Below are 16,350 nucleotides of genomic sequence, written 5' to 3'. Positions count from 1 at the left end.
CACCAACAGAAGCCCCTGAAGGCATGACCTTCCTTTCCTGCGTCAAGTTAATAAAATATAGATTATGTGGCGTCTCAATGCTGACACATTTAAAGGCAACCATCGTCTGGAGACACTGAGGACGTTACACCCCTGAGGGATGGCTAGAACAGATAATATGAAAATAATATTACTTCTCTTCAGTTGAGGGTCTACCAACAAACATATGACCTTGACAGCTACAACTTATCTCCTTATTGCTTAATTTTTATAGATCGATTTTCATTTTAATTAAGCCTCTTAATGTTAGACTCGTGGAGGCTGAGTAATTAATTTGGGTGAATGTCATTCCAGATGAATTATCATAGCTATGTATTAATGAATCATGTGTGCTTTATTTGGTGCGGCTGGGATTGACTTGTAGGCTACATTTGTGCTTTATCTTTCTAAGATATAGGTCAAATACAGTAATGAGAGAATAATTCAGGAAAGTTACTCAGAACTGTACTGGATTCTTAGAATTGATAACAGCAGAATATGAGCCTAACTAACAAAGTGTGTTACTCTGGTTTACCGCTGCATCTACTGTAATCAACCTGGTGTTATTGCATCAAGATGATCCCATCTGTCTGAGATTGATCAACTTTGTAAGATTTAATGTTTACTTACCAGTGGAAGCATGATAGAAATTGGCTTCCAGACATGAATGCAAGAGGCTAAGACACACTCAGTCACACACACATGCACAAACACACACCTCACCAAACACGCTGAATCACAAAGAAAATAGGTAAGCCAGCAGCAAACCCTCCTCTGATGCTATCAGTTTAGCGGAGGAAGACAAATCTTGTCAATAACAATTGACCTAAGCCATGCCATTTGTATGGCTCTGTGTGAAAACTGAATTCACCAGATTGTTATTGGAATATGAAAGCTATTTTCAGATACTGGTTGAATCAGCATCCATTACAGCTGCTTTTTGGAGAGTTTAGAACAGTGTATATAAACACATTTTTCTGGCTAGGGGGTCTACTAAATTAGATTGTGATGACCTGCCTGCACTGCAACTGGAAATGTCGACATTGATGCTATTCAAGCTTCTGAGAGATTGTTGATTGGATTTATTGGGTTATTACAAATCTGAACCTGTCACTTTTGCTTTTGCTTCGAGACTTGACTTCCGTAGATTGCCTGTGCGCAACTAATAACACAAAGGAGATATAAACTCAGTGCGTCAAAACTCCTGTGTCAGCCGTTTTTCCTAACTGGAAACAGTACCCAGTACCCACTCCTTTGACAATCAATGGAATCTAATCTAGTGCTAGAGCACACAAATGATTGACACTGTGGTCCTTTTCACCTGTGGTGTTTCCCATTTTGTTCTCTCTCTCTGAATTGACACTTTCACTATACTCATTCAGATGCTTATATACATTTAGACAATCTGAGCGCTGAGAACATAACAGCCACTGCCTTTGTGAGAGAGTTTCCTGAAGACAATCGCTAAAAACCCAGCTGCCCTTCGAGCCCCCCACAATAGCTACCACAACTGCTGGTCATTCTTTTTGCTTAAAGAAGCTAAAAAGACTTCTCCCTTTCTCCATCTTATGGGAAATCTGCTTAGTGGCAGTGAAAGCATACCTGCTTCCACCTTTCCAATTAAATTAAGATGTATTTGCCTTTCAAAGCCTCGCCTCCCTCTCTTCCCATTGGAATCATTGATGGAGCCCTCTGGCCTATGATGAATGACTTCCAACCCAGAGATGAATAGGAAGATGAATGCATTGCCCTGCGAGGGTTGAAGAGGTAGCGCAAGGAGTGCTGACATAGTGACAAATACACTGACCATGGCACCAACCTGCCTAAATCAGCAAGGGAGGGTGGCAACTGCTCAACAGCACCAGCAGATACTTCCTCATTGTCCCTGTCCCTGTCCCTGTCCCTGTCCCATGGACTATTAGCTAAGTTAGCAATGAAATGCCAGTTGCAGTATATTCACTGTTTCTGACATGATACAATCAAAGTGGAAGGATGTATATACCGGTAAACACATTCAGGACTAAAATGCTGATTAAGGAGAATAGTCCTTGTAAGGGTATACATTTCAGGTAATTTGAAAGATCAATTCTTCTGTGTAGGATTTTCAGATAGTATAGCATAGGGAATTTTGTAAAACCTAAATTGTAAAACCTAAGTAACATCTGCAATGAATCACTCAAACATTGGCATTTACAGTATATATTCCCATAATTTCAACCAGTTTTGCCCACTGCGGTTTTCTTTATGACACTGGTGAGGCCAATCATGTTATTTTTCTCTTGACTACTCTGCATCTGACAATGTCATGTTTCAGAGCAGAGCACAAAACCCAAGAATCACTGTGCCTGAAAGGACTTCAATGCCACCACACCCTGTATGCATAAGAATGTATGCTACACTCTAAAAATACAGGTGCAAGTTTGAACCAAATAAGATTCTTTAGAGCAAAGCCATAGGGGAACCATTGTAGGGTCTCTGAAGAACCATAAATGGGATGGTTCTTTGAAGAACCATATAAAAATCGAAAACCAGAAATGTTTCGGCCCTCCCGGACCGGAATTGAATAGCCTTGCTGTAGGGTTTTAAGCCTTATTTGCATATTTCCCAGGGTGCCTTTAGAGTTAATTTTAGAGTTACCAGTACCATGACTGTGCTTGCTAGTGACAGAGACATGGTTGTTGCATTTATTCATTTTTAGTCCTGTGGCCTTCACCAAGTAAGATCCTAAGTGAATATGTTGTCATTAATGTTATATTATTTAAGACAATAGAATGCATCATTTATAAGGCCTTCTTTTGAGGGCCTAGTTTTACCCAATACAGTAGCCTGAAACACATATTTTACAGGACACATCAAGCCTGAAAGTCACATTATGCTGGCTTGCAAAGTGATGTGTAATTCCTATTGGATTCCAGCCAGAGTGGGGATATACAACATTTAGCATTTTGTAACGCTCGTCGTTGTTGGAAGAAGAGGAGGACCAATGCGCAGCGTGGTAAGTGTCCATAATGATATATTTAATAAATCAAACAGAACACTGAACGAAATAACAAAAGTACAAACAACCCAAAACAGTCCCGTATGGTGAAAACACTAACACAGGATACAACCACCCACAAAACACAAATGAAAACAGGCTACCTAAATATGGCTCCCAATCAGAGTGACACCTGCCTCTAATTGAGAACCATACTAGGCCAAACACATAGAAAATCACCTACAGAATCACCGACCCCAACTCACGCCCTGACCAAACTAAAAATAAAGACATGAAAAAGGAACTTAGGTCAAAACGTGACACATTTTTATTCACCCGCAACCTTCATTCAGAATGACTGCCATGGTTGGGTAGACTAAAATATGAGACTACCTTAAACTGGAACAACCATTTCAGGAACAGCTACAATAAGTCCAACTAAGAGATTGGAACAGTTTCGAAAATGTAAATTATTTATATTTGAGTAGCATAAGATTAATCTGTCAATCATAGATATTGAAACAAACAATTCAAAAAGATCTACCTGCAATAAAGCATGCTGGGAAATATAATAATGATGGAGGTGGCTTTGGTTCAATACTGGGTAATAACGCCAACACTAGTTTTTTTTTACCACTTAGTGTTAATTTAACTCTTTACAGTGTTAATTTAACTCTTGAATCAACACTGGATAACACTGGCCAATTTGATGTGTGCTATAAAAGGGACACATCTGCACGCTTCCATACGCTTCAATAACTTTTTAGAATTCAGAACTGTTGATGTCACGTCAAGTACCCCACAAGAGTTCTCCAAAAGTTCTCTAAGAGTTCTCCAAGGAACCTTAAGAGCTGAGGAAGGACCATTACACTTTTTTCTGTGTACTGTGTGAGATCAAATCTAATTGAACAGTAGCTATAGGACTATTACACAATGAGCATATGTATCCCAAATGACACCCTATTCCCTACATAGTGCACTACTTTTGATCAGATCCTTATGGACCTAAGTCAAAAGTATTGCATTAAATAGGGAATAGGGTGCCATTTGAAACACAACCATTGGGCATGGTGAAGTGGTGATGGGATCCTGTGCTGTGTCTCTCCTCCAACCCCACGGCAACACTTGGATAGAAATGTTTATACTCCACAGAGGGACAAGGCCCTGGAATGTGAGGACAGCAGAAGATCCATAAGATTATACTTTTTTGATATCCTCAGAAGTTTCCAATAAACATCACATTTTAACTGATGCCATTCTGTCTTTGTTGATTATCCATTACCTTCGAAATAACCTTGTAAATGTGGTTTGGAGTGAGACGTACTGTAATGTCTAAGCCACCTTCTTTGAGAGGTCATATAAACCATCCAAATCTGGCCATTAGTATGGACTTTGTTTTGTTGCACCACTGGATGCATCGGGCCAGTTGCATCTAAACATAGGTACCATTACCATAGGCATACATTTCATTTATTTTATTTAACTTTCATTTAACTAGGCAAGTCAGTTAAGAACAAATTATTATTTACATTGATGGCCTACACCAGCCAAACCCGGACGACGCTGGGCCAATTGTGCACCGCCCTACGGGACTCCCAATCACAGCCGGTTGTGATACAGCTTGGAATCAAAACAGGGTGTCTGTAGTGACGCCTCTAGCACTGAGATGCAGTGCCTTAGACCGCTGCGCCACTCGGGAGCCATAAGCCATATTACCAAAGGTACCATAATAATGCAGAATAGTTTCTCATTAAAGCATAACTGTGTGGAGATTACAAGATGTCATCTCCACTGTGAGTTTCTTTGTAATATGCAAGAGTAAATTGTCCCAGTGCAAATTCGATAGTGCTTTAATGGAGAAGACAACCTTTATACTGTAATGACTACTGTATGACAGCGTTACAACATACTGTATGATAACAGCTTTACAGTTCACAGCATATATCTAGCTTTGTTTCTTTCTTCATTATCCAGATAAAACGAAGAAACTAGAAAGTAAAGATCTGAGTCTTTACATTCCCAGGAAATAGGACAGAAATAGATTTCTCTAAAGTAGAATAGGCCTGCTCCAAATGTTAAATATCATGTTAAGCTCCCCTTGCAGTAATGTTGAATTGGAAAGTAAAATGTTGTACCTGCCAACAACAGCAGCAAATGGGAGATGTGAATGGAATGATGAAAGATGCAGCACATTGAAGCCTGAGTCATTTGGTGGAGCAAGGATGGATCTTTTCCTCTGTTAATGAGGGTGGTTTACATTGAACCTCTGTATTCTGTCTAAATGGCACGGCTGGCACCATGTGCTGTGCTTGTAGTGTGGAGAAGCACCAGACAGAATTCAGATCTGAAGACTAATGAATTCTGACAGCAGTGGCACAATCCAAATCAGCCCCTTTCCTCATGAAAAATGATTTTGTTAATATCTTCTCCCATTTCCTTCCAGTTCATTATTTACTTGGATGACATGCTTGGTAGCATGGCATACTCTGTGGATATGGATTGTGCAGGAACTTCGAGAGAACTCCGTTTGGATTCAATCACACACGTTTTAAAAAAAGTTGTTGAAGGTGGATGTGGATGGCGTGCATGTTTTATGAAAACACAAAACAAGGTTATTTGACAATACAGGTGTCAGGAGGAAAACACGTTGATTGTGTAGATTAAAATGAAAGACAAAACAACATGTTTTCTAGATAACATTTTCTACAAAACTTGGAAGAACGACAAAATGTATGATTTTCTTTGTCAGACATCAGCAATACCAGCGCTAGTGACTGAGGTCAGCATTGAAAGGGACAGACGTAACCACATTCTTAAAAAATTGCTGGTCATAACACCACAGAACAAACACCACCATAGCAGCAATATTGAATATTGTACAATAGTCAATTCAATTTAAACCCACCCAAATAATGGGACCCATTGGCTCTGCTTAAGGCAAAATGTTAGCCTGACATGTTAGTCTTAAATTCCAAAATAATCTGGGATGTTTCTTCTTGGAAATTGAACCCATGGGTTTATTGCCTGTGTTTTCATGTTACTAGCCAATCAAATCAGCTGCACTCTGCTGCCTCTGACTTCCCCTCTAGAGGGTTTTCTCCACTTTAAGAAAAACTGATATTGCACAATTTACGAAGCTTCTTGGTATACGTCGAAATGACAAAATAAGGGACAAAATCTATAAATTCCAAATTGCTCCTACCTGTGAGATAGTCTGGGTCAGGGACTGGGTCTGACAGCTCTTCGTGGCATTGCACCTCGGTTGGAACTGATGCCACAACCATGCCATCTGGGAGCTGCTGCTCGATGCCTCGGGCAAAGTTCTTCTGCCTGGATTAAGTATGACAAAACAGCCTATTTAGAGCCCCACAATTACTCACCCATCCAACTAGGCCTTATGAGGGAGAGAGGGAATAAGGCAGAGAAGAGCCAGTGTCAATCATTAACAAATTGCAAAACAGTATCTTCTGAATATGAAGAGGAAATTCAGCAACTCTTGGAGGAGAGTGGTAGTTGATAAAAAGTATTATTTATTGTTAGAACCAACACGTTTCAGCGAGAATCGTTCATAATTTTCTGGCAGATGGTTAAGAAAATCCACAGGAAATACTGTATGTGAGCATGCAGGGAGAATCAGAGACTTCTACATCAAACATGCCATTTTTCATTATGTTAAATGTCCTTTTATTCTGTGATTCTCCTCCAGTTCCTAACCTGATATGCTAATTTTCTTCATGTTTAAGGCTCCCCCTAAAGTTGATTGACGCACGAATAGCTCCTGTGTGTTTATGCTAGAGACTTTGTTGTAGCGGCTTCAGCTCAAAAACCTCTTTCTGCCGATATAAAGTTTGTGCCTATTCCATAACATTGGGCTTGTGAAAGCGACATTTTTCTACACATGAGAGGATCCGGAAAGAAAACCGTCACGAAATCGCCTGTAAAACCTGAACCGCGTGAGCTACAAAATATTATGTCACCAATTTTTGGCACATTTTTCTAAAGAAAATGTTGCCTAGAATTGTATTTTTTACAACATATCAACAATTTCCTCTACGCAAGTCTGAAGCATATATCGAAGGATAACCACACACAATTTGATGAATGTACTGTAGATGCTTCTGAAGCTGAGGAAAATGAGTTGGCGTGTTGGAAGAGTCTGACTTTGGGAAAATGGCACTCCAAGACAAGTACACTGAAATTAGATTACCAAACAGCAAACACTTATTTAGACATAATCATCATCATCTCTTCAAAGTAAGTTACTACATACAGTATAGTCCAGTTTGTTACATTCTCTATGAAATTGGATTTTAAATAATGTGTAATTATGGATGTATGTCCATTTTAAAGTGGTTAAAATTGATGACATTTTGATGACGATAGTATGAGAAACTAAGTAAAACATCAATTTTCATCAATATTTTTTCATTACTTTTTGAAAATACTAATATGAATGGACCAAAATACCAACAAATCAAAAAATGTATAGCTACTGTCGATGCAAAAATGTAATTTCAGGCTGTGGTGCCTGGCCTTAATCCTGCTCAACCTGGTATACTCATCCCTGTCTCTGCTCACTGCATTCATTCATTACAATAGTGATAATATCCACTCCAAAGAGTCCATTTGAAAAGTTAGAAAAAGAGTGGATCTTAAAGGGCAAATTACTTTGAATTGAGTATGAAAAAAACTGTACTGCCGCTAAAGCTTTCACTTTCTCGATAAAAGGACCAGCGGGGGTACCTGAAAGTTATATGGAAGCATTTTCTTCTCTATGATGACTTTTCTGCATGCATTCATGTTTCTGGTAAGAGTCACTGATGAAGAAGATTTGAGTTTGAAAGGTGACCCTTAATCCAAAATCTCGATTTCCCCTCAAAAGCCGGAATCATGAATAACCATATGTATGGGAATACCAGTTACAAAGATTTTAGAACAGACAAATAATGAAACCTAATCTGTACAATAATGATATAACTACAGAAGGAAAAAAAATAATACCCCTCATGTAGCTGAGCAATGGCTCTGTACAGCACATCTACAGCATACATCTACTCATACTAAATTGCGTTTTTTTGACTTGATGGTTAACAGCCACAGATGTAAACACAATCATAAACAGCATTATCTTTAAATAGTCAAAACATACATTTCCAGAATTGGGTTGAAACAGGAAAGGGGTGGGATGCAGTTACAAACCCCTCCTATTATTCATCACTGAGTGAAAATAACTGCTTCTATGAAAGGAGCATCATGTTATTTCCATGTTCCAAACACAAATGCCTGACTTGAAGCAACATTACTCATAGTCAGTGATTGAGCATCACACTCCCATTACTTAATATATTATCAAGGCACAAGGCGAGACCCAAATGCAGACACAGGAGGCAGATGGTTGGAGTCTTACAATGTTAATTAATCCAAAGGGGTAGGCAAGAGAATGGTCGTGGACAGGCAACAAGGTTCAAACCAGGAGGTACAAAGTGGCAGACAGGCAGAATGGTCAGGCAGGCGGGTACAATGTCCAGGAACAGGCAAGGGTCAAAACCAGGAGGACTAGAAAAAGGAGAATGCAAAAAGCAGGAGGACGGGAAAAACGCTGGTTGACTTGGAAACATACAAGACGAACTGGCACAGAGAGACAGGAAACACAGGGATAAATACACTGGGGGAAATAAGCGACACCTGGAGGGGGTGGAGACAGGTGAAACAGATCAGGGCGTGACATATATCTTACAACCACCTCTGAAATAGTCATTTATCCCTTCGAAGTCAATTACATAATGTTTCATAACTGTAAACAGCAATAGGTAGCCTAGTGGTTAGAGCGTTGGACTAGTAACCGGAAGATTGCAAGTTCAAATCCCCGAGCTGACAAGGTACAAATCTGTCGTTCTGCCCCTGAACAGGCAGTTAACCCACTGTTCCTAGGCCGTCATTGAAAATAAGAATTTGTTCTTAACTGACTTGCCTAGTTAAATAAAGGTAAAAAAAAAAAAAAAAAAAAAAAAAAAATATTTTATATCTATAAGCAGTGTCAAATATACTTAGGACTTAGAACTAGCAGGAATTGGATGTAACTGTAAAATGGCTGTGCATATTAGCTAAAATCATCCCCTTTGGGGGCATTTTGTGAAAATGAAACCTGACCCTCCATTGGAAACACTGAAATAATGGCATTACATGCCAATTCATTTGTATGGCCATTCCATGGCCGGGAGTAAGGAAAAGGAACACATTGTTAACAGTCATTAAAAGCATGGAAACTAGACTCATACATATCAAATATGTTGCTTTAGGCATAGTATAACAATACTTATCTCCTAAGCAAAGAAAATGGAGAAAGGGTATTTATAATGCACCTTGGGCCTAGAGGGTAAAATGGTTTGAATGTGCCATTGTGATTAATTTGTATTGTCAAGAAGAAGTTACGCCTGTATGAAATATGCCATTGTTAAACTGGCTTAAAGCCAATTTCATATTAACATAGTCAATTACAGTTCCTGTGATCTAAAAATGGAAAACCAACAGTTTAATTTAGTGAGTTTTCTTTGGACTTTGGAATCTAACAAAATAGTAATAACGGGATGAGGTGAGCATAGATGCCCAAAAAATAGTCAACCAAAGTAAAAATCGTATTTATATAATATGTACATCCTGTGCATATTATTCTTCATTTGAAAGTCTAGGTCACTTTGAAAGAGTTCATGCCCATGTGCCTCTTCTTGAGTAATAGCTGGGAAATGAAAAATGTAACCTTTAACTGTTTCAGGGTTTCAGCTAACTTTATCATTTCAACTATGACATACCTTAGTGATATTTTTGACTTTTTGATTATGATATATCATTTTTTTGTATTCCCCCTGATAATATCAGACGACAAGTGATGGAATGGGGCTGGGGTAAGAACTTTACAACGTGCAATAATTGAGGCAATGCTCTCCGGTGTTTAATGTAATCAATCTAGCTCACACAGAAATTGTATATTTTAATTAAGCGAGTAGATAAAGGTGTTCCTCCTCTGAGGGGGTGAGAGGAGACACCCCACAAAGTAGTTTGGAAATGTGGTCTAAATCACGATCCCAAGCAGCCCTAATGAGAACAAAGAACACACAAATATTCATTAAAACCTGCTCTAAGCATGTTGTGTGGAGTAATGAGAGAGAGAGAGAGAGAGAGAGAGAGAGAGAGAGAGAGAGAGAGAGAGAGAGAGAGAGAGAGAGAGAGATAGCAAGGAGAGAGAAAGAGCAAGGAGAGAGAAAGAGCAAGGAGAGAGAAGGACTTGGAGCCAAAGGGAGGAAATAATGAGAAGAGGTTGCCTTTTTAACTCACATTATTCTAATGTACTTCACTGCCTCCCTCAGAGACATTTAGATCTACCAGTAGGAAATCGCATCACTACTAAGTCTGTAGACATACAAAACAGCACCAGGCATCTCAGCTAAGATCCCATCCCATCTCTCTCTATGCTCAAGAGAAAGAGAAGAAAACATGTTTAATGGAATATCCCCTTATGTGGTCTTGTTATAAATCTCTGTGTCCCGGCCAGTCTTGGCCACATAAAAGCTCTGGCTAAGATTGTATGACACCTCTTATTTACCTCCAATCCTCCACAGAAAATTCTAACTTTTGAAATAATAATTACCAAGCCGACTCTGAAATTCAGCAGGAGCGATTCAGAGAACGACAAGTAACTTTTTTTAAAACATGAAAAGTGTTTCAGAGGCTGGTGAGCATGAAAGCAGGGCCCACAGCTCTGTGTGGATAGAATCAGACGCAGCTCTGTGGCACAGCCTGGAGCCTGGCCATCCAGCAGACTCTGCTCCTGCTGAGTGGGTACAGGCTAGCCTCATCTTATTCCAGCAACACCGGCTGTGAAGAGCCAGTGGGCACCTTCGCACTCTGCTAGATGTGTCCTTTAATTTCCTTCCCTTTGTTGTTCCAGCCAGACTAAATAAAAAGGTAGGGGTGGGATGCCTCTTTTTCAAATGAATAAAAGATCAACAGTCATACTTGACTATGAGGAAATGTGCACATTTTGTATAGTTTGTGAAACGTTTTGTGTACAGTAGTGTGGTAGAGGGGAGCTTGGGAGTTTGGAGAACCAAATTTCTGTTTCTATCCAGCAGCTATGTGTTGTTTCTGTACTTTTCAGGATTTTTTTCAGGATAGTTGAAGTTTCCTTACTTTTTGCATGCTACGTTAATGATTAGACCGTGTTAAAATTGGACTTGCCTTTCATAAGTTTACTGTCAAAGAGTGCAACAGATGATTTGTGACACTCCAGAACCGTGGGGTGAAGCTTTTGATGAAGCGCCAATGAAACTCCAAGCACCAGGCTGGTATGAAACAGAATAATCCAAGTTTTTCTCTCCTTTTTTTCCAGGATGTCTCTCACGGTGATTCTCTTTGTAAACCATGCACGAGTCACACAAGGGATTATTCCTCTCCATGGGGTGTCAGTCAAGGGACAACATTTTATTTCTGCCGTGAAATTGTATTTACCTGGATAATGTGAAGACTATACCTCAAGTTAAAATACATTTTTCTCCTTTAAAATAGTATAATTAAAATGTCACAAATTAATTAATAAACCCCAGCATTTAATATCAGTAACATTAGCAATTGTTTTTATCATTGAGAGAATGTTTATTCATAATACTTTTCTAAATTAAGTTTGAAGTTCCCTGCAATACTACATCATCAGCAGTAATCTCTACTTCCCAGTACTATTCCTCCTGTGTACCAAAGTTTTGACTATTTTCTTTAGTTTCCAATTAATTGTCACATCAGTATGGCATTCTTGTGACGCTTAATGAACCCAAGGTAGGCACCAGTGCAGCAGCGCAGGTGACCCTTTGTTCATTGCACATTCAAAGTTTCATCTGCTCCAATTACGTTCCATTACACCAAACTGCTCCTGGTCACTTTTAATTCACTTCTTGCCATCTTGTATAATTAGGGTTTGCATTAACCATGGCTCCCCAAAGAGGCTTTCTCCAGCACCATGTCTGGCTGCACTCTGCACAGGAGCATTTTGTACTTTTCAAAGTCTGTCTGAAACCCTGGCTGTCTCTCCCGGTGCTTTCAAAATGAGATCAGAGCATTTGAGATTTAGCTACAGTACTTGATGATATTAACTTCCCCTTGTTCGCCTTCCTCGAGCATTCACGTGACATATTGTAAGTGGATGCACTGCCTCTGGCTGCGGGATCCATGTGCACCCAAATTACATTTTCAGGACCGTAGATGATTTCCGTGACCTGACTTCCTGACTTCAGCGGAAAGGAAGCATCGTGAGTGGACGATGGTAATTAAGCAGCCCACAAAGCATGCTGCCACAGAACTCATATTCACAAAACAGGGACTGCTGTGCATTTCTTTAGATATTAAATGCAGATCTTTAGATCCTCATTCACAAGATACACTGTATTTAGATGTACATCATTTTGGTAATTTTCATTGTGGTAGGAAGATGCCATACAGTACATATTAATCTTCTGAGTGCATTAGTCTCTCACCTTGCTTTAGTATACTATACATGTGTCACGACTTCCGTCGAAGTTGGTGCCTCTCCTTGTTCAGCGGTGTTCGGCGGTCGTTGTCACCGGTTTTCTAGCCGCCACCAATCTAAATTTCATTGTCCATTTGTTCTGTCTTTATTGTACACACCTGGTTTCCATTACATTATTATAAATTCCCTATTTAACCCTCTGGTTCTCACATGGTGTCACGATCGTCGTAACGTTGAAGAGAGGAGGACCAAGGCGCAGCGTGAAATGAATACATACTTGATTTATTTAACGAAGACAAAAATGAAGAACACTTAACAAACTAATACAAAACAATAAACGACGAACGTGAAGCTAATGAAAACTAGTGCTGACACAAACACTACACATAGACAATAACCCACGACCTACCCAATGAATATGGCTGCCTAAATATGGTTCCCAATCAGAGACAACGATAGACAGCTGCCTCTAATTGAGAACCAATCTAGGCAACCATAGACATACATCACACCTAGACTAGCAAACACCCATAGCAATACAAAAACCCCTAGACAATAACAAAAACACCCGCATCCCCCATGTCACACCCTGACCTAACTAAAATAATAAAGAGAACAAAGATAACTAAGGCCAGGGCGTGACACATGGTTTTGTGCGTGTTTGTTCTGTGTTAAGCGGTCGCATATATTTGTGAGCTGGAATATTTTCCCTGCGTGGAATATTTTGTTGTTTTGTTGAGTAAAGTCCGGTATTACTCATTCTCTGTGTCCTGCGCCTGACTCCGTCCCACCTGCTGCAATTTGACTCTTAACATCTCTGCCCATTGTATACATTCATTTAAATGTTTTATAAATACATTTTTCCTCTAGCTGAGGACCTATTAAACAACCATGAATCAACCGTGAATCAAACATGAATCATTCCTATTTTATACACAAGCTATAACCCATGACACAACTCATACATTACCTGAAGGTAGCTTTGAGGATCTGCCCAGAGGTGATCTCCTTGGTGTGGTTGTTGTAGCCATAGAAGAGATCCCCAAAAACGGTTTGGTTGGCTGGGATGTCAGCTGTCTCCCCACAGTCCAGTCCCTCGGTACAGGCTTCAGACAGGGGCTGGCAGGAACGACCATCTTGACCTTTCTTGTAATCCTCAATACAACTACAATGGCAGCCATAAAAAAAAGGGGAGCAGTGTGAGCTGATGTGCTCTTACATTATATTCAAATAGACTATGTTTAATCTACATTAGACACGTAGCTTCTAATAAATATAGTCATATTCAGGGTTTAGACCGAATTCTGCTTGCAATTCAAGTCAATACAGGGATAAAAATGAGGTCGTTTTTTTACTTATACTGGAAATCGATTTAATTGAATAGGTCCCTTTGGCTGTATTTACACAGGCATCCCAATTCTGAGCTTTTTCTCACTAATTGGTCTTTTGACCAATCAGATCAGCTCTGAATATGTGAAAAGAGCTAATGTGATTGGTCAAAAGATAATTAGCAGAAAAAAAATCTGAATTGGTCTGCCTTAGTGACTGACTGAAGAGTACATGAAATTCCAACTTGACATTATATGAACATCACTATTGCTATCTGTCAGGATTATTGACTTATTTTACTTGTGTTCATGGTTCACTATTTACTCAGAAGTGCACCCCTTTATGCCCGAGTTCAAGGAGATCCACAAAATAGGCCTCCTCATGATTCTAGTGTGCCAATCAATTCTAGCTTTGTTGTATGGTGCTATTAATTAAATTCAGTGAACAAAAAACACCCCATTTCATTTTTCAAAAAGGGAATAATCCAAACAGTGAGTCCTCTCGACTCTTTCATATTTATGACACTTTGACATTCCAGTGTCTAGCGAGCTCTCTAAAATATATCAAAGGCAATGGGCCTGGGATTAAAGTGAAATACCCTTTCTTCATGATGACACTTCTTTCTACAGGAAAGTGTCACTAAAGAGGGTTAGATATATTTTGTCCATAATGCAGTCCTAATCCACACCGCATTTAAACTGGTTCACTTTCCCTGTCATATTATCATGTTTCATATGACAGACAATTAAGCACATTTGTCATCTACAGTTAGAAATACAGAAGACTTGACATTAAAAGAGAGGTCAAGAGATCTTTCCCTTTAAAGAGACAACCTCTCCAAGGCGAAGAGACAAATCACTCTGAGTGACTAACGCACTGCACAGCTGACATTTAAAAGACATACTGGTGCACTTCGCTTTCCTACTAGAACTATGTCATGACAATGCCATCACCAGGAATCTACTGAAGTGAAAAAGAAGGCAATACTAGTACTACACATTGTTAGGTTCTAATTATCAAAGTAAGAACTCGACGGACACTATGAAAGCTTAAATCAAGTTCATTCATCCCAGAGGATCGAACAGCTGAACCGACAAAAGACATTCACACAAGCACTGATATTTAACTGTTTCTCCTATGCTGTATCTCCTCCTACACATCTGAACAGCCAATGATGTTCAGAACCTTAGTGATATCTGTTCTTCCTCCTTTCTTCTGACCTGTCCTCTGCCCCAAATTGCTCACTCCTCCCCAACTTACGGCTGTCATGTTGACTCGTACCAGACAGTGTCTTTCCTCCTCCCATAGGATCCCTGATGGCTAACATTAATATATCTTGACATAACGTAAAGGTTATAAATTACCCTCTCTCCCTCAGTGAAAGGCTTAAGTATATTTCATGATTTCATACGTCAAGAAATCAGAACCCAACAACATTTTGGTAGATGCATTCGGTTGTCCAACTGACTAGGTATCCCCTTTCCCTTCCCTACTATCATGGTATTGCTATAATTTCCTACATTGTAAACTTCTGTCCTCCTTTTTAAATACTTCAGGATATTACACTATATCATCAGTTCAGTGCCACAGAGACAGGGCCTGCATACCAAATAGCAATGTATTTGCAACACAGTGCACTACTTTAGTGCAACACAGTGCACTACATAGTGCACTACATAAGTAGTTCACTATGTAGAGAATAGGTTTTCATTTGAGATGCATCCAAGTTCAGTAGTGTTCTCTCACCCGCAGAACATCTGGATGTTGTAAAGGGTGGGGTCGTCCTCCAGGGGGGCAAGCTGCTGGAGGCACAGTTGTTCACAGCCTCCGTTAAAGCCGTCAGAGCAGTCGATGCCAATGTGGTGGTCGTAGCAGCCTGTGCCATCCTTCATGGGACTCAGTCCAGGAGGGCACTAGAAAGAATGAGAATAAAGGATACAGGATGTCACAGAAAGTCAAAAACAATAGGGGCACAGATCAACTAAAATACACTAGGGATGTGATCTGGTTTCATATTGGTCAAATGTAATCATTTTACAAATCTTTAGTTCACACAGAAATAAGTAGAGATCAGACACATCCAGATCTCATGTGTGTGTACAAATTGTAGAAGATGTAGCAAAATGAGAGAAAATAAAGGTAACGGCTTTGATTATATTTTCCCAAACAACATTTGATGAACTCTGTCACACCACAAAAGATGTGCTGCTAACAAAGATATATGAGGCATAAATTCACAGAGGCATCCAGAACTTCTACAACTCTACACCTGCTTCCAGAGCTACAAAGACTCCCCTATCCTTCCCAAAGCAATTTTTCAGAGGCCAGTGAAGCCAATCACATTTTCTGTCAGACATTCCTTAAAAGGGGACTTTGATGGGATGATACTTAACAAGGCACCCCTGCCTGTAGAAAAGAGGAAAATACTCTGTTTGCCTTCAAGCAATAAGGAAGCATAAGCAACATATATATTTATTTATTTACTCTCCCAAGTCTCCAGTGCCCATCGATC

The 16,350-nt window shown here is 39.6% G+C and overlaps 1 protein-coding gene across 11 annotated transcripts in view; it reads right to left on the bottom strand.

Moving 5' to 3' along the window:
• The window catches only part of LOC129824015 (astrotactin-1-like), a 268,685-nt gene that overhangs the window by 135,876 nt on the left and 116,459 nt on the right, over positions 1–16,350 (bottom strand). For all 11 annotated transcript variants that reach the window (XM_055883272.1, XM_055883276.1, XM_055883273.1 and 8 more), the window contains 3 exons: positions 15,585–15,751; positions 13,480–13,674; positions 6,198–6,325 (listed from right to left, as the gene is read on the bottom strand). In XM_055883272.1, coding sequence (XP_055739247.1) covers positions 6,198–6,325; positions 13,480–13,674; positions 15,585–15,751 — 490 coding nt within the window. The remainder of the gene's footprint in view (positions 1–6,197; positions 6,326–13,479; positions 13,675–15,584; positions 15,752–16,350) is intronic.

This window comes from Salvelinus fontinalis, chromosome 26 (assembly GCF_029448725.1).
Source record: "Salvelinus fontinalis isolate EN_2023a chromosome 26, ASM2944872v1, whole genome shotgun sequence".
NCBI classification, from domain to species: domain Eukaryota; kingdom Metazoa; phylum Chordata; class Actinopteri; order Salmoniformes; family Salmonidae; genus Salvelinus; species Salvelinus fontinalis.
This window is presented reverse-complemented; position numbering and strand designations above follow the sequence as displayed.